The sequence below is a fragment of the Miscanthus floridulus genome, chromosome 19 (genome assembly GCF_019320115.1).
Source record: "Miscanthus floridulus cultivar M001 chromosome 19, ASM1932011v1, whole genome shotgun sequence".
Taxonomy (NCBI): domain Eukaryota; kingdom Viridiplantae; phylum Streptophyta; class Magnoliopsida; order Poales; family Poaceae; genus Miscanthus; species Miscanthus floridulus.
In genome coordinates, this window is record NC_089598.1 from 57860180 (window position 1) to 57878345 (window position 18166).

Here is an 18166-nt window from a genome sequence, read left to right on the forward strand (position 1 = left end):
GGGGCTTTAGCTTCAGAGCTCATCTGACTTGTCGAAATCCGCGGGCCCAAAAGAATACGGCCCACACCAATCGTTCGCCACCATGCCGATTTGAACGCAGCAGAGAGAGGACAGCAAGCGAGGGGTCTCGGACCTCGGAGTCGCCTCATGGCCGACCGCTGCCGCCGCCCTCTGGCCAGGTACCCGCATCTCCGACGCAGATCGAATCCGTTCCGTCAGGAGGTGGAAAGCTCTCTGATTTGGTAACATGGCGGCCTGAAATATTTTCTTAAGTCAAAACTACATTTCAGTTACCGCAACATGCGAGCATCCTCCTTATTCTGAATGGATGTTGTACTCAGTTTCCTTACCAGCTGATTTTATTTTACTACAATATAGGAAGCATCACATGAAAGAAAAGAAAAGAAAACAATACTAATTCACAAAAAAAAATCTTTAATTCCATATATTGATATTTTATTATGGTTTGCTCTTTGAGCTTGATGCATTCCTCAAGAGATGATCCCTTGATGCAAACTCTTGGTTGACCAAAGGTTGACTTGCTTAGCTTTAACTTGTTTGAGCCATGGAATGTAGCACTAACCAACTGAGAGTGCTCAAAATCAATTGAGGATTCACTCAAAGTCCTGAAGATATCACATTGGGAATTTCTCCGAGGGTCGTCATCCAAGGTTGAAAACTGGAACCGATTTTTGGGTCGTTACAGGATACTTCAATAGTTTATAAATCATATCATAACACGTCTATCTCATTCTCTCTCTAGTTCAAGAAGGCAATTCTAATTGATCAATAAAAATACAATTCAATGAAATTCCTTTTTTGTTTTTCTTTAAATTAGTGAATCTTTTTTGAAAGGTTAAAATCAAGGGGCGGTCAGGAGCAGTTGGAAGTACCTTTGCCCTGGACTGCTGGATAGTACCGTGCACTAATCCTCTTATTAGTATTAAAGTGGAGATGACATTATCACAATCCTAATGTGCTTTAGCGAACAACTTCTTCCCAATGCGTAGGAATTGTATCTCCTTTGATTTAAGACGTTTTAGCTTTTGAAAAAAACAATAATTTTACTATATATCTAGACATATTTATATCTAAATACACAGCAAAAGCTATATATCTAGAAAAGCCAAAATGGCTTATAATTTGAAATTAAAGTATTAATGTTCTTCCTCTACCGATCCACTCACTCTCGTGTACCTGCTGCTCCAGTCTCGTGTATCGTGTATCATCCTTTGTTTGCATTCCACAACTTTTATATCGATTTCCCCTGCTTGCTTCCCTACGCTGAACTCCCCCTTCTTGTTTCAGATCGTCAGTACTAGTGCCTGAACTCTATCCCTTTTCCTACCCTGAACTCTATCCCTTATTGTATCAGATTATCAGTAGTAGTGCTTGTTTTTGTGTTGGTATTGGACAGATCTATGTCACATCTACCAGTCTTCTAACAGCTTCCACCTACCATCGACACTGACAAGAAAGATACAGATGCGAAAGCTTCTACTCCAATCTACCATCAATAAAACTGACACTGATTCTTGAATTGTCACATCAGTAAACAAACTATTAAGGCATTTTATCTATAGCAGAAGGAACCTCTAATAGGCACTTACAACAGCAGCACTGTAATCTGCGATACATCTCAGTTTACTACGCAAATTGGCCAATTTGCCATTGCCATTCACTGTGCTTCCAGACACCGAGGTATCACGACTGGTGATTTGGGTAAGAGTAGCCACGGCCCCTACCCATATATCCATATCCTCTACCATAATAGCCACGACCACGAGGGCCACCACCCCCACCACGGGGGCCCCTACCTCGGATGCCCATTGGTCGATGCCTTGCTGAGTTACCAAAGGTCTACAGCCAAAATAAATTATCATATGCACTGAATGCTAAGGTGATATGGAAAGGTAAAGATTCAATGTCTGTCAATACCTCGGTGTCTATTTTCCTCTGCTCGGAGAATTTCATTCTTCCATTCCTCCCTCCAATGTCAATTGTGTTGCAAGAGAGTGAATCAAAGAAGTCATCTTTAACATACACAGGCTTTTCAGGCACAAGAGAAATGGTTAATCAGCATCCAACATACTGAATAGTAAATCACGACAAGCAATCCAACAGAACTCATACCTTAGCTTCTGGCTTTCTAGGAGATATCTCATCATCTTCTAGAACATCATCTTCGTAACCATTTGGGTCATCATTTAACTGCCCTATGCTTTTACCAAGATGGCCCCAAACTTCATCTTTGTTGAACTTCTCATTCATTGCCATGAAATCGAAGTCCTCTGTGAACTTGGTTATGGGATGTGATTGCTGTAGAGAGAATGACAGTGAATACTACAATCTAATAAAAAAGCAAAGCAGACTCTAAAGAATGTCCTCAAGGGGCTGAAAACAGAACAGAGGCATTTTAAGACGCATCATCATGCTAGTAAACGCATATGCATTTCACAGTACAATTGTCACTACTTTATGGCACTAAAAGATGACATGGTTTGTTTATAAACTGATAACTTTGATTAACACATGGTTGACAGTTTGACACAAACATACAAAATACTTTTTGAAGACATTTTATGAAGAAAAACAAACTAGGATAGTACACTGCAAAATCTTGCAGCCCAAAATTAGGAAAAGTCTAATAACAGGGAGCCCCCAACAGGCCAACCAAACAAGAATAACATTGATCAGAATAGGGTCCAGCTATGTTGTACTCCCTCCGTTACAAATTATAGAACGTTTTGGTATTTCTAGATACATTGTTTTAACTATGTATCTATACAGTGCATATCTAAGTGCATAGCAAAAGCCATGTATCTAAAAAAGCAAAAAATGTCTTATAATTTGGGATGAAGGGAGTAGTTTTCTACATTATACTTGCACAAAGTATTCAGGCTACAAAAGAATGCTAAAAATACCAAAAACAAAGTAGTCAAGAGGACCAAACTTATTGATAGTGCTTTCTCTAAGGATGTGAAATCAGAAATGGCCTTTTCTTTGAGTGACAATAACGCAACACAAGAATATAAACAGAGCAACCTCACATCTAAAAAATTTCTATATTTTCAAAGTTAGCAGGATAAAACATGTTTTCAGATAAGCATACCCATTTCCTCTTCCGCGGCCTCTTCCTCTTCCCCGGCCTCTATTGTTGTACTGGACATACGAGGAAACTCCTACAAGCTGAAACCAAAAGAATTAGATGAATGAGAAGGGAAGTGATCACAAAGTATGCAGATTAAGTTGAGCCTTATGGAGTAGATATACTCCAGTACCTTTTGAAGCACGGGCTTTGGCGCAGGCAATATGGGCTCCTTATTTCCAGGTGTAGCAACCACAGGTTGTTTTGCCTTCCACTTAAGGATGGCAACGGGATCGGGTGGAGTCTCCGTGCACCCAAAACCGAAACCCGAATCCGCCCCGAAAACCGATTCGGGTGGAAATCCATCACCAAAACCAAACCCGCGGATACCCGAAACCCGAACGGATACCCGAAACCCAAATGGATACCCGAAACCTGCGGATATATATACACATATTCACATGTATAAACAAGAGGCAACAAATAATAAATATTTTCATGAGTCAACTTTAAATAAATTTAATAATCTAAGTAAACAAATTATTATTAGTATATTATAAAACATGAGTTTTAATTTCAAATGATTTATTTCGGATATCCATTGGATATCCACGGGTGAAAAACCAAACCTGAAACCGAACCCGATTGGTTTCGGGGCCCCGAACCCGAAAACCGTGGGTGAAAAACCATCCTCAAACCCGAACCCGCAGAACCCGAAACCCGCGGATATCCGCCCCAAACCCGATCGGTTGCCATCCTTACTTCCACTCACGCTGCTTGGCTGGCTTACTTTCACTGGTCACTTCCACCTGTTGCGACAAAACAGAAGAGGAAGCAACCTGTGTGGGTGAAGCTACAGACAATGTAGCCTGAGAGGATGGAACCGTAGAGGGGGGCAGCCTTAGAGGATAGAACCACAGCAGAAGTTTGCAAGGCATGAGATGATACAATTGTAGAGGAAGTAGTTGACAGAAGTTTCCCAGGAGTTACCAATGGAACTTGCTCCGCAACATTGACTAGAGTTGCATCATTAGAAGATGGTGGCTGAGATGATGATAGATAGGTAGGCACTGAAGCATCAGGTACAATCACAGGCACAGTGGAGAGAGAGGGCCCGGTGGAGTCAGGTAGAGCTACTGGCTTACTGTTCACCAGAGAAGGCAAGACCTGTGACACAGGCATGGAGGGTTCATCTGTCGAAACTGAAGGAGTCACAGATGGAGGAGTAAAACCCACAGACACTACAGAAGCAGAATCAGATGACCACTTATTTGGCAGTTGGCTTCTTGATGATTCAGTTTCTGATGTACTCAATGAAGCAGGTACTGACACAGATGTAGGTACACCTGAAGTTTGACTTAAACTATTACTATTACCAGGTTGAAGAAAAGAAGGAAGCTCTGGCATACTTGGAAATCCAGCAGGTAAAGATCCAAGTCCTGTATATTGTACAGGAAGCTGCAGGACCTGTGGAACAGCCAAACTGTGTGGTGGCCTAAGAAAGGGTGGCGGCTGCAGATGAGGAAACCCAGTTGGTGGTGTGTAATATCCTGGCCAGTACATTGGTGGCATTGTAAGGCCAGTGCCATTCACTGATGATGGCATAGGTGACGAGTTCCATGACTGTAAGCTGGTGCCAGATTGGTAAGGGGGCAAATTCCCTTGAAATGGTGGTGGCATCTTAATCATGGATGGAGCATTGTGTGAAGTAGGATTAACTGCTGTTGTGCTTGCAGCAGAAGGCAAGCTTGTAGACAGCGAAGCTGGATGAGGATAATGTGACTGCAAAAAAAGAATAATAACAGTGAGCCAGCTCTCATACTTCACACAAAAGGATTTAAATTCAAGTACTGGAGTAACAAAAGATTACCTGAATAATAGCAGGATCATTGTGTAAAGTTGCTGACTGAGATGGTGGAGAGGATTTGACTTGCAAATCCTGCAGTAAAAGGTAAGGCTAAGATACTATTGGGAAGATTATGATAGAAGTATCAGAAAAGCAAATGAACAATGGGAAAAGTATATGGGTGGATCAACGAAAACAGTGAATCAGCAACGAAAAAAATATACGAATTTAAGGCAACTGACTCAGATAATCAATCACTATGGTTTTGGGGATGCTTATGAACAAAGCTGTTAGGACCTCAATATGTACAATAGGATATCACAAATTATATGTACTTCATGATAGATATCATCAGTTAAGTAAAACCATATAAAATGGAGGTAAGTTCTTACAATACTTATTAGAATCCACGATTCATGACGTGACACACACTCCTGATTTAGATTCAAAAGAAAAACAAAACCTAACTAGAGCCCATCGCAGACAAACATCTTTATGGACACAATTGCACCCTCCAAAATTTTCCTTCAATACCCTTATCCAGCAAGCTATACTGCATCAGCAAAGGCTTTGCTCCACAGCGAACCAGGGAGTTGCCTGATTCAGGAGCTTGGAATAGTCAATTTGTTTTTCTAGCACTTCCAGTTGCTGCATCTAAACATGATGTGAATTACATGATTAAAATGGACAATGAAGTTTACCATACTGATTAGCACAAGGAATAATAACTAATAAGATATGGAAATCAACGGTGGCACATCTAGCTTGTTTGGATAACCTTTGGATTATAGTAATCAGATAAATGATCTCTTATGGTTGGACAATAATAATCCAATCAACAGATTATTGTAATCCTAAAGTCCTTCTCAAACCTACCAATAGGAGATTATATGTGCTCACGAGACCAAATCCTATAGTTCAGCACCTATAATCTAGGGATCCAAACAACCTAGATTATAAAGTGTTCCACAAGGCGTTCGCCTAGACACGCTTAAATGCTAGGCGGAGGGGCACTGCCTCACCTAAGGGGGTAGGCGGAGGCTAGGCGGCATGCCCCCAGATCCAGGGCCACGCTGCCTGAGGGAGGGATGACGGGTGGCAGCGGAGGCAGAGAGCGCGCCGGGAGGAGGCTCGCGACGGATAAGTTCTACACATGGTATATTTTCTATTTTAGGCCCTGTTTAGATTCCAAAAATTTTCAACCTAAAGTGTCACATCGAATCTTGCGGCACATGCATAGAGTACTAAATGTAGACGAAAAACAAAACTAATTGCACAGTTAGGTGAGAATCGCGAGACGAAACTTTCGAACCTAATTAGTCCATAATTAGATACTAATTACCAAATACAAACGAAGTGCTACAGTAGCCAAACCCAAAAAAATTTGGGAACTAAACGCGCCCTTAATACAATTACCTTTATATCACTTCCTCGAAAGAGTATGTACTCATATATCTTGTCGCTGGCAGGAATCTGTTGGCCATCCTTCTTACGACCTTCAGTTCCAAATGAGCGAACTGCACCAAGGTACATAAAAGAGTGACCTGTTAATATAATCAGAATGGACAAAAAACAACAAATAACTTTTTTGAGCTGAAAGGACTATAGGGGTAAGCTTCAGGTGTCTTTTAATGAAAGCTGCAAGAAAAAATGTTTAAGGCATCTTGTTATCTTCAAGGACAAATGAAACAAATGTAAGTTGCTGTAAACTCCCACTGTGGAGAACTACTAGTTGACATTATACAGCAAACATAAATCAAAAGTACAGTGGATTTGAGATCGATGAACAACAAAAGCCCTTCAATCTTACAATTTCAAAATAAACAAATCAGCTAATGGCCATGTAGCAGTGCAATAACCAGAACATTGACCAAAAAAGGCATTAATCAGGTTTCATATACTAACTCGTCTAAAGTCTAGACAGGGGATCCCTAAAAGTTAATTGGTTTCGATGACCATCTAGGCAGGCTAGATAGCTACCTTCTATCTATAAATGAAACGGTTTTGAAAATAATAGATACTCAAATACGCTAATAATAGATAAGGATATAATAGATAAGGATATTACTTAAACTAAAAAAAAGGAGCAAGCAGACACTTGCTAAATAAATATAGGACCCAGTTATTATATTAATATAACATTCAAAGATTACTATTTGCTCTATGAAAAAAGGCAGGTACACTTTGTGTAACTTTGAATTCTCACTGATTCAACTATACTAAGGCCTTGTTTAGTTCCCTTCAAAGTTCCAAGTTTTTTCACTCTCTCTCCATCACATCAATTTTTGGATGCTTGCATGGAGCATTAAATGTAGGTAAAAAAAAATAACTAATTGCACAGTTTAGTTGGAAATCACGAAATGAATCTTTTGAGCTTAGTTGGTCCACGATTGGACAATATTTACCAAATAAGACGAAAGTGCTACTATTCATCGGGTTGAAATTTTCTTCAATCTAAACAAGGCCTAAGGGTGGTAAAAATAAAAAATGTAGACACATCCCCAATGCCTAAAAGGGGCCATTTGCCTGTTAGCCTCTACGAAAGAGGAGCAAGTCAGTTGACATGTTGACCACGGAAGATTAGCTGTGTTTAAACAAGCACACGATACAAAAAGACATTAAGTGGCATAAACATCTCCAACAAGGAATATATATTGGAACTCAAGTATGTAGGCCTAAAAATAAGATCTACCCTTTTTGTCCACACTAAAACAGGTGTCAAGTAATTCCCAGTTTTGGTAACAAAACACAATGGGACCCTTGAAGCCATGCCATTCTCGACTTTGCTGTGACTAGACATTCCAAAGTTGAGTAAGGTCCTAAGACCCTTTTAGCTTACAATTTTAGCCAGACATGAGTATGAAAAAGCACGGATAATTCCAGGGCCGGTCCTGAGGGTGGGCCAGAGGGGTGGCCACTCTAGCCCAGGGCCAGTCCTAAGTGTAGAGCAGAGGGGTGGCTGCTCCAGCCCTCCGAAACAAAGGCCACCACTTCCAGGTATGTAATAATATATGTAGTGCTAGCACTTGTATATATGGCCCCAAAAAGCACCAAAACTCAAAAAGGTAGCAGCCAAGCACCGAGACGCATCACTAATTGATGTTGCCTGAGCCACGCCGCACGAAGCAAGTCGCGCTACAACTCACCGATCACCTTGATCCACCGGTAGCTGACTCCATGGAGCATGACTCACGTAGGAGGGCGACTTAGGCACTAGCCCACAAGGCTGAAGAAACCACCGTAGGTTCCCTTCCCCCCTTAGTGTAGTTTCTAAATTCTAAATTGAGAATCGAATCTATTCCTTAGGGAATGGACCGCACAGCCATACACGAGTTGATCAAAATTGTGATTTTTGTGAATTGTCTAACAAATGGTTATCCATTAGCCTAAAGACTAATCATCGGTCAGCACTCTATACTCGGTTGCATTAGCCATTACAAGTTGCAATCATGAGCAGTGTTAAAAAAACGTAACTAAATGCACAATTAGGACGCGATTAAGCGACGATCAGATCCCAGAGTGTCGTTTAGTCCCTGCAAGGCCAATTAAACAGTAGCGTGTCGTTTAGGCCCTGCTTTAAATGCTGGACAGCATCAAACCGATAGCAAGTCACCTGCCGCAAGCAGGGGTGGCCAGGTGGGAACGAGCGCATGCACTGAAACACAGAAAAACCTAAAAGCAAGGTGTGGGAGAGAGCACGTGCAGGCACAGTTGGAATTTTGGGATAGGGGACCGGCCTGTTCGCTGGTTGGTTTCTGGGCTGGTTTGGGCTGGCTGGTGCTGGTTTTATGTGAGAGAAAAATACTGTTGGTTGGCTGGTTTGGGCTGGTTGAAACCAACAAGCGAACAGGGTGAAGGATAATGGGCTGGAAGCTAGGTTATCAAAAGGAACCCAAATTCCTCACCATCAGCCCTAGCGCCGCCGTCATTCCTTCTCCGAGGCCTTGTTTAGATCACCTCCAAATTCTAAGTTTTTTCACTCTCTCTCCATCACATCAATTTTTAGCCACTTGCATGGAGCATTAAATGTAGGTAAAAAAAATAACTAATTGCATAGTTTAGTTCAAAATCACGAGATGAATCTTTTGAGCTTAGTTGGTCCACGATTGGACAATATTTATCAAATAAGACGAAAGTGCTACTATTCATTAGGTTGAAATTTTTTGCAATCTAAACATGGCCCGAATGTGAGGAGAACCAGACACCACCACAACCCACCAAAGGGCAATATAATATACTTCAACAATAATATTCCAAAAATAAACGTATCGTGATATCAGTTCGGGCTGGTATTGTGACAAGTCTAAATAAAATATGCTTGACTTGATCAGCACCCTTGAGCAAGGCAAAGCATACGCATATACCTGAACATCAAGCTAGCTATGATTGAGAAAAATCTGGTGCATTTAACCCTGCCTTCGGGAATAAATAAAATGGTCAGTTCAACTCAAACAGCTTATGAAAATCCCCATCAACTTCCCTCTTGGGTGGAAAGTCGATTGCTAGGTATTTTCTTAGGCAATAGCTATAATTGACGGAAAGGGTAAGGTTGTTTAGACCGAAGCGTAGCGAGTACTAGACGAGCGGAGTGAGCTATAATTGACTGCCCCTTCGCCTCCGTGGCTCCTCAGACGGGTCATTTTCCACGCGTCCCCATGCTTCTCAGGTGAGTTCCACACTTCCCAGTCTCGACTTCTCTTTCAATCTGCATGAAATCAAATTGATCTTGATGTCTTGATCCGATTTGGCCATCTCAGCCTTGGTGTGTTGTGGATTTGACATTTTTCTTCACATTCTCTTCACATGTGATGTTCTGAAGTGCAAACCTGTAATGCTCTAGACCTGGTGAACTTGCAATGCTCTGAATGTGTAGTTCTAAGAACCTGTGAATTAGTGACACTAATCCACCCGTTGCTAGGCAACTCTATCCTTACAAGCGATGAATCAAATGTTTGTGTGCTCCCTTGTATTCTTTTCATTGCACAGACAATGATTTTGCTCTGCCAGCCACCCAGCCTGCCTTGATTGCATGGGTAGGCACCTTTGCTTTGTATCTAGGCTCCTGATTGGCACTTCCTCATCTTGCTCCCAGCAGCAAAAAGATGAATAAAAAAAACACAGACGCTATCTCGTGTTTAATCTACGCTTAATCTTCCTAGGTGCTAGGAAGTGGCTTGGAGCGCGTAGCGCTTTTTGGAACCTTGATCATGAGTGCTTATTATATCAAGGGGCCCCGAGTTTTAGTTTCGCTCTAGGCCTCAGAAAACTCAATAATTCACATTTCCAACGTTACAGTCAGCAAGTAGAGGATTACTCCAAATGGACAAAACTGAAAGGGCTTTCCATAGCTCACTAATGTACAGCCCTTGCTTGTAAAGTGTTTAGGACATGGACCATCCCGTAACCACCTCACCTTGTGCCAAGTTTCAATCTACAGCCTATCTTATCATGCTGTTTTTCCAGGGAAGAAGAAAACACACAGTGCAAGATAACAAGATTTGAGCATCTGAGCAACAAGGGGGCTGGAACCTTAGCAAAGCAGCAACTTTGCATACCCAACTCATATTTGCGCCACATTTCAGTGAAATCTCACAGAAGCATTAAGTATTAACAGGCAGTCTGGTTCAAGTCTTTAAGAAATAACTGAAAATCGTGAAGGAGAAAACAGACTGAGAACCTAACAAAGAGGATCGTGTAAAGGAAAATTCACAACCTGACATATAATAATAGATATATTAAATACGAGTGAATCGTAACCCTGTGTCACACCCAATTTTAAGGATAAAATTGAATGCACAAAACTCGTGTGTGCCCAGGGATCAGTCACACTCATAAGCTGACAAATTACATAAAGTATCATCGCTGTGTCTCTTACATCAAGATTCCATAATATAACTTAGTCTTACATCACACAACGGAATATAAAAAAAATAACTCTCTTGTGGGACTTCATCACAGGGAAGGTCAACTGGCTGACCACAAGCCTAATAATCCTCAGGAAATTCCTCATATCCGTTGTCATCTGTTACCCATCCGGGATTTTTTTCCAAATAAAGAAATAAACAAGCATAAGTACTTCCCGTACTTAACAAGATAACATAGGGTTATGTAGCTCAAAAAGGACGACACTGGTTTACTGCAGTTAGCACTTTTAGTAAGTCAGGATTTTATTACCAATTATTATCAAGTTATGCTTAAACTCCCATTTATACCCACATAATCAGATATCAGAATCATTTGCATCATATTATATCGTAAACCGTCATAAATGAACCACAATGAGTATCCAATTATTCTGTGAGTTTTCTGGGTCGCTCGTGACCGTGAGCACGGCTGTTATAACTGTTTGTAACTGTCGATGTTTGACCACCGATAGCCTACCACGGGGGTCCCCGGGGCAGTATGTTCGGGCTTCAGCGTATGCAGAACTCGACGGTTAACGCAAGAGACAGTCGATTTATCCTGATTCGGGCCTCAATCTTTGATCGAGTAATAGCCCTACGTCCAGTTGGCGTTAGCCTTTGCGTTGGATTGATCGTAAAGTGTTGTGTTTACAATTGTTCTATGAACTCCCCGATCCAAGGAGCCCTGCTCTCCTTTATATAGTCAAGAGGCCAGAGTCCTAGTTGGTTTACAATGAGAGTTCCTAGTAGGATTATAGAATAATACTACTACTAAGATTACATGGGAAGAATCCTAGTTAGACTAGTTCTCCCTTCCTTGTGGGGTATCCCGTGGGTCCCGCACCGACAAGCCCCCGAGCACTTCATGGTTGAGTTCTAGAAGCCTCGTCTTGTTCCTTCAAGTCTTGTCGAGCAGGAACAAGCGTCGTCCGAGTGCTTTCTTGAGCGAAACCGTGTAGCGCTTCGTGAGATCTTCGCGTGGCGTGTACCTTTTTGAAGAAAAAAGTACTCCCATTTGGATGTAGCCCCCGAGCCTCTTGCTGTTTGGCACAAGGAGCTTGAGGGTCTTTTCTTAAAATTGCCCTGATTCTTCGTCGAAGGGCTCCCGAGCATATACCTGTGTTCTTTGTCGAAAAGAGCTTGGATTTAGCTATATCCGGGTTCTTTTTGTCGAAAGATCTCGGATATAGTTATATCTGGGTTCTTTTTATCGCGTGGCCTTGAAGTCATCTGTCTTGAAGAAGTCTTTTGAGTGACGTGCGTTTTTTTGAAGAAAAAGTGCACTCACTGAGTGTAACCCCCGAGCCTCTTGCTATTTGGAACAAAAAGTTGGAGGGTTTTGAATTTGAGTTGTTCAACAAACTAAAAACTTCCCCTATTGCAGCCCCCGAGCATTGTTCAAAAAGAACTCGGATAGGCATATTCTCTGGTAGTCTGCTGTTGTCAGATGTAGAGTCTGCTGCTTTCAGACGTAGAGCCTGCTGCTTTCAGATGTAGAGTCCGCTGTTGTCAGGTGTAGTTGTATGATGGTGGTTGAGTGTAAATGCCTTTTGTTCATGAGTTGTACTGTGTTGGTATATTCTCCCGAATATGCTTGTTGTTGAGTACTGTTCCTTCACACCTGAGTTCCCCTTCATTATTGAGTTCTGTCTTTTCACTATGTCCTTTGTTAGGCTTGTTCCGTTGGTGCTCTTGGTCCATGTGCACCACTCCTTCGGTCTATAAATAGCCCCCTAGAGTGCTGTTTTGATTCATTAAGCATTCTGTTGCTTGTTCTGAAGTCTCTGTAGTTATGAATATGGTAGTTTGTGAAGTAGAGCAGCCCCCGAGTTTATTTTGCAGTTCTTGTGTGTCTTGCCGTAGTTGGAGGGAGTCTTGTGATAGGGATTAGAGATAGGCTAATCCTGCAGTAGCAATGTACTAGGATGTACGTGGAGGTAGTTGGAGGAAGTCTTGTGATATGGGCTTCGTTCCTTCATCTAGCAGTTCTGGGTTGATCCTCGCCGGTTGTCTTGAGACTGTCCAGTGCAGATCAACACCATATCCAGCATCACATCGGACTTGGGTAGACAGATGCCCACCGGCCTTCTCTGCTCCATGTTGTCCTGCTGTTCTGCTGATTTTCGCCTTAGGTGCACTGCGTTCGTCCTTTGAAGAAAACAGTGTAGCCGAGTGCGGTTTGTTCTACCGAGTAGCGATTTGGAACACGTAGTCGTTCTAGAGCCTAGTTGTTTCCGGGTTCCTTTTTGCTACTTGCCTATCATAGTTCTAAGTTTGTTGGGTCTTGTAAGATGTGTACTCTTGTATCTTTTGAAGTTATTTGTAATAGAAAGAATCTTGTCTTCCGAGTTGTCATTCTTTATTCTGCTGATGTCCTGGTTGTCTATGAGATTCCCGAGTTCTTTATGTTAGAACCGGGTTGTTATGTTCCTTGTGAGGTAACCTTCCATCGCTTCATGGCTGATGAGTTCTTTTTTGTAGCCATATGGTAACTTTGCCGTTTTGCTGGATGGATAAGCCTAAAATCTGCCTGTTGAACTATACCGTTGTGTGGATTTGTGCCTTCCGTCATTTTAGCTGTGTCAGTAAATGGACCATTGCGTTCTCATGCCGCGTTAAAACGGGCCTGGTGGGCCACGTTTTTACCGGTGTAAAATCTATTTAAAGGCCTTTGTCCTCCTTTTCTTTGGTACCCTGCCTTCGCCTTTCGCCTTGAAAAAACCCTAGCCTTTGCAACTCCGTCGTCGCCATTACCGCCGCCATCTGAGCACCGCTATCCGAGCCTTCTCTTTCCCTAGTGCTTTTTGCCACAGTTAGTACATGGGTAGGAAGAAAGCCGCAAGCAAGTCCTAGGCAACCTTCATGGACGAGGAGTCATCTCTTTCCGTGATTGAGAACCAGGAGTTCGTGGCCATGAGGGCTGCCCAGAAGTCTTGGCCGGCTCCGACAATGACTGAAGACCAGCTTCGTGAGCTTGTTAGCGATGGTCTGATCCAGAGCAAGGACATTGCTGAATGGAGAGCTCTAGGCGAGCATCGGGTCCCTGCTCTAGGCCCTGGTGAGATTATTCTCTTCGTCTCCTTTATCCGTGCCGGACTTTGTCTTCCTGCTTTCGCCTTCCTTCATCAATTTCTTGGTTATTTTGGGGTTAGTTTGAACCATCTTACTCCCAATGCCGTTCTCCATCTTTCTGTTTTTGTTCATCTCTATGAAGCTTTCCTTGGAATTCCTCCTTCTCTTTCTCTCTTCCGTCACTTCTTTCATCTGAAGCCTCAACCCCGCCGCAAAGACACCAATGTTCTTGGCGGCTACGGGATTCAGTTTCGCCAGGGTCTTAAAAGCAAGTTCTTTGACTATGACCTGGTTGACTCTATGAGGGATTGGCATGCTGACTGGTTCTATGCCACCAATTTGATTCCTTCTCTCATCATTCATTCTGGATCTGGTCCCTCAGTTAACAACTAGTGGGAAAAGAACTCCCTGACACCGGATGAGCTCTAGGCGATCTAGTCGTTCCTTGAGCGGATAGGCACTCTAAAGCAGTAGGGCTTGACTAGCTTTGGAATCGTCTCGAGTTTTCTTCGCCATCGTGTTCAGCCTCTGAAGGAGCGAGAGAACTTTGGCTTTGAGTACTCGGGGGCTGAGGATCCTTCACGCATGGTCCCGACCCTTGAGTTGACTGACAAGGAAGTACTTGAGCATCTTCAGAAGATGCTGAAAGGAGCAAGCATTGTCCCGCTTACCATCTCCGAGTTCTGTGCAAAGAACTCGCCTCCAGCTGTAAGTTGTTTTCTCTTTGTGTAGGCGCTTTTTGTATTTCTTTTTGCTATATCTATTTTTGCTTAATCTTCCTTGTCTTGTTATCTTATTCTTTTCGTAGGGATTGGGGCGTAACTTCATTGACCCGATTCCTCTTCATGACCTCCCTGCCATTGTGGGGGCTGGGGGTAGTCTTGCTGGGGCTTCTTTAACTAGTAAGTCACAAACTGTCGTAATGCTACCTGGTGTTTCTTCCGTAAACCCTGATGTATATGTAGAGTATGTTCCTCGTTCAGTTCCCCGAGGCCCTCGCAGTGTCGGAAAGAGGGGGCGAGCTAAAAGTTCTTCTGGTTTGTCTTCTGCCAAGAAGTCCCGCCAGTCAAGTACTCGTCCAGGTACTCCAGTTGTAGCTAGCATGCTCTTAAGTGAGCATATTAATACGCTTTGTCCCTTTGTCTTCTTGTTTTTATCTTGAACCGAGTACTTTTGTCCTTTTTCAGCTGGTGTTTTGGCAACTTTGGTCGAGAGTGAGGCGAAAGAGGACGATGGTGCTGCCCTTGTTACTTGTCGGTGAGTTGTTTTCTTGCTTTCCTGTAGTTGAAACCTTCTTTTTGTTCTGACTTTGGTCTTGATCTCTTTGTAGTAAGCGGTCATCGGGTACAAGTTCTTTTAGGGCACCAGCACCGAGTTCCTCTGAGATTCTAGTACCGAGTCCTTCCGTAGCTCTGGTACCGAGTTCTTCCGGGGCTCTAGTACCGGCTACGCTGCTCCTGCCGCCGAGTGGTGGGGACATCTTTGCTGCCATGGTTCCCCCTGTGAGGTCTTCTTTTGGTCTTATGAGGAAGAAGATAGCTGAGTAAGTGATTCCTTGTTATGCTTTTTTGCTTCTCTCTCTGTTCTTCCCTCGCTCATATTCTTTATCGTCGATTTTTCTTGTAATTTTGCAGACCCTCGCCTTCCCTTAACCCTCCGCCTACTTTTTCTCAGTCCTCTGACCCACCTCTATGCGCTGAGTCTCTAGACTTGGGATGTTTGGTCGGCGAGGTAGCTGTGAGGGAAGCCGGGTCCCCTGCCGCTGCTGATCCTGTTGCTCCGGAGGCGACCGTGGCCATGGTGGTGGGAATTTCTGGAGAGGTAGCCGGGGCTTCCCAGGATATAGCCCTGGTTCTACCTTCTTTGCCTGCGCCAGCTTCTCCCTCTGCTCTCCTTGGAACCAGTAGTCAGTGCTTGGACGACGAAGTGTTGCTACAGTTCGACGCCACCCACCGTCTGTCAGAATTGACTGCTACCTGGGGGGGCCTTTCGACTTCCTTTGGTGAAAAGCTTTCAGGTGAGTTTTGCTGGAGTTCTTTCTTTGGATGTTCTATCTTTGTTTTCTTCTTATGCCTTCTCTCTCTCTCTCTCTCTCTCTCTCTTTGTTCAGTCTTTCTCTTGAGATCATACCGACTTCTTTTTCTCGTCGGAAAACAAGAAGAAGTTGTCTTTTGAGGTAAGCGCCCTGAAGGCCGAGCTTGACCTCCTCCGGGTCAAGTTGGAGACCGAGCGTCAGATGCATCAAAAGGAGGAGAAAACTCTTCATGCCCAGGTGGTAGAGGCAGAGAAGCAGAAGGATGCTGTGAAGAACGAGTGCAAAGGTATTGTGGGTTCTTTTTGTTTCCTTTTGTATTCTAGCTTCCCTTTTTGCTTATTTTTTGTTTTTTCTTTTGTACTCTAATTTTCTTTTCCATTGACTTGTTTCTATTGCTTGGTCTAGCTCTCTGAGTTGAAAAGCAGAAGCTCTTAGAGGGTATCGAGGAGATGAAGACGCTTGCTCGAACTAGCCACAACAAGGATGAGGAGGTAATTGCTCAAGCTGAAGAAGAACTCGCGCTTGCTAGATTGATTACGCGTGGAGCTGATAGAGATCTTGTGTAGGCCCAAAAGACCATCGAGGACTTGACTGGCAAGTTGGCAATGGCTACTGAAAACTAGAAAGCTTTGTGGAAGTCTTTTCGGTCAGTAGCCGACCTTCTTCGGACTTCAGCAGACGATGGTCATTCTTGGGCTCAATTCATTCCCCAAGTGCTGACCCGTTTCCAGGAGTTCGTGAAGCGTTGTGCCCATCTTTGCACCAGGAACGTCCTTGCCTAGGTCCAGGTTCTTTCTCTGGACTTTCCTTTGTCCAAGGTTGCTGACGAAGCCAAGAGCCAAGAGTACCTCGATGCTGTCGAGAGGTTAGAGCCCGAGGTTGATGACTTAGCCAGGAAGATTGTAGATAATCTCAATATTGATGTTTCTACTCCTAATGACAATGCTTGAATGTAATCAACCCCTGCACTCTGGCTTTTGTAACAGAATACTTATACTCTTTCTTGAATGAAGATTCTCTATCTTTGTTGATGTCTTCTTTGTCTGGATGTCTAATCCTTGGTTACTCTTTAAATGTGTTGTCCAATTGATCAGAATTTTCTCCGGGTAGCTATCTGTTCTGATTCTCATCCACGTTGTATAAACCACTCGCTGTATGTAGATCATTGTATTTGACAAATTTTCTTGATTTGCTGAGTACTTGTCTAGCTTTTGTCTGTGCCGTGTGCAACAACTCGGTGTATGTAGATTGATGTCTTGACAAACTTCCTTGACTTGTTGAGTGCTTGTCTAGCTTTCATCTGTGACTTGTAAACAACTCGGTATAGCCCGTTGTGTCGACAAACTTTGCGTTCTTGTTAGTATTAGAAAAGACTTAGGATATCTCCAGCTTCTTCTTCTTGGCTTAGCTCGTAGTGTGGTCAGCATCTGGTCCTATTTCTGGTTGCAAAAGTATCCTAGGACCGGCAAGCCTCCGAGCGCTTCATGGTAGAGTTCTGGAAGCCTTGTCTTATTTCCTTCAAGTAAGCGTTGTTCAAGAGCTTTCTTGAGCGAAACCATGTAGCGCTTTTTGGAATCTTCTGAGTGTAGCCCCCGAGCCTCTTGCTATTTGGAACAAGGAGCTGGAGGGTCTTGTCTTGAAATTGCTCTGATTTATGTTCAGGCTTATTCTCAGTCATTTTTCTTTTTGGTTCAGGTGTTAGCTTATTAGCTACTCTCATCGGTGGGCTCAAGCATGTTTTCAGCTATTTTGCTCTCGATCGGTATGCTCAGGCATCTTTTTAGCCATTTTGCTTTTTGTTCGGGTATTAGCTTATTAGCTACCCTCATCGGTGGGCTCAAGCATGTTTTCAGCTATTTTGCTCTCGGCCGGTATGCACAGGCGTCTTTTTAGCCATTTTGCTTTTTGTTCGGGTGTTAGCTTATTAGCTACCCTCATCGGCGGGCTCAAGCATGTTTTTAGCTATTTTGCTCTTGGCCGATATGCTTAGGCATCTTTTCAGCCATTTTACTTTTTGTTCAGGTGTTAGCTTATTAGCTACCCTTATCGGTGGGCTCAAGCATGTTTTCAGCTATTTTGCTCTCGGCCGGTATGCTCAGGCGTCTTTTCAGCTATTTTGCTTTTTATTCGAGTGTTAGCTTATTAGCTACCCTCATCGACGGGCTCAAGCATGTTTTTAGCTATTTTGCTCTCGGCCGGGATGCTCAGGCGTATTTTTAGCC

At 43.1% G+C, this 18166-nt stretch overlaps 1 protein-coding gene across 1 annotated transcript; it reads right to left on the reverse strand.

Moving 5' to 3' along the window:
- Positions 1 to 12: 12 nt before the first annotated feature.
- On the reverse strand, positions 13 to 8120 carry LOC136526085 (protein decapping 5-like). The gene is made up of 10 exons (XM_066518857.1): positions 8081 to 8120; positions 6351 to 6478; positions 4959 to 5027; positions 3950 to 4870; positions 3113 to 3182; positions 2925 to 3001; positions 2134 to 2319; positions 1939 to 2049; positions 1611 to 1844; positions 13 to 255 (listed from the first exon to the last, which is right to left on the reverse strand). The coding sequence occupies exons 1-10, from the start codon at positions 8118 to 8120 to the stop codon at positions 13 to 15; spliced, it is 2079 nt and encodes a 692-aa protein (XP_066374954.1).
- Positions 8121 to 18166: the final 10046 nt, after the last annotated feature.

Excerpts from the sequence above, each read along its gene's own strand:
- LOC136526085 (XM_066518857.1), bottom strand. The coding sequence starts at position 8,120 with ATGCTCCATGGAGTCAGCTACCGGTGGATCAAGGTGATCG. Across the intron at positions 3,002-3,112 it reads GGCCGCGGAAGAGGAAATGG|AAAAGGCCATTTCTGATTTC; the intron begins GTATGCTTATCT and ends TGTCACTCAAAG. Across the intron at positions 2,320-2,924 it reads TCTTGACTACTTTGTTTTTG|CAATCACATCCCATAACCAA; the intron begins GTATTTTTAGCA and ends TTCTCTCTACAG.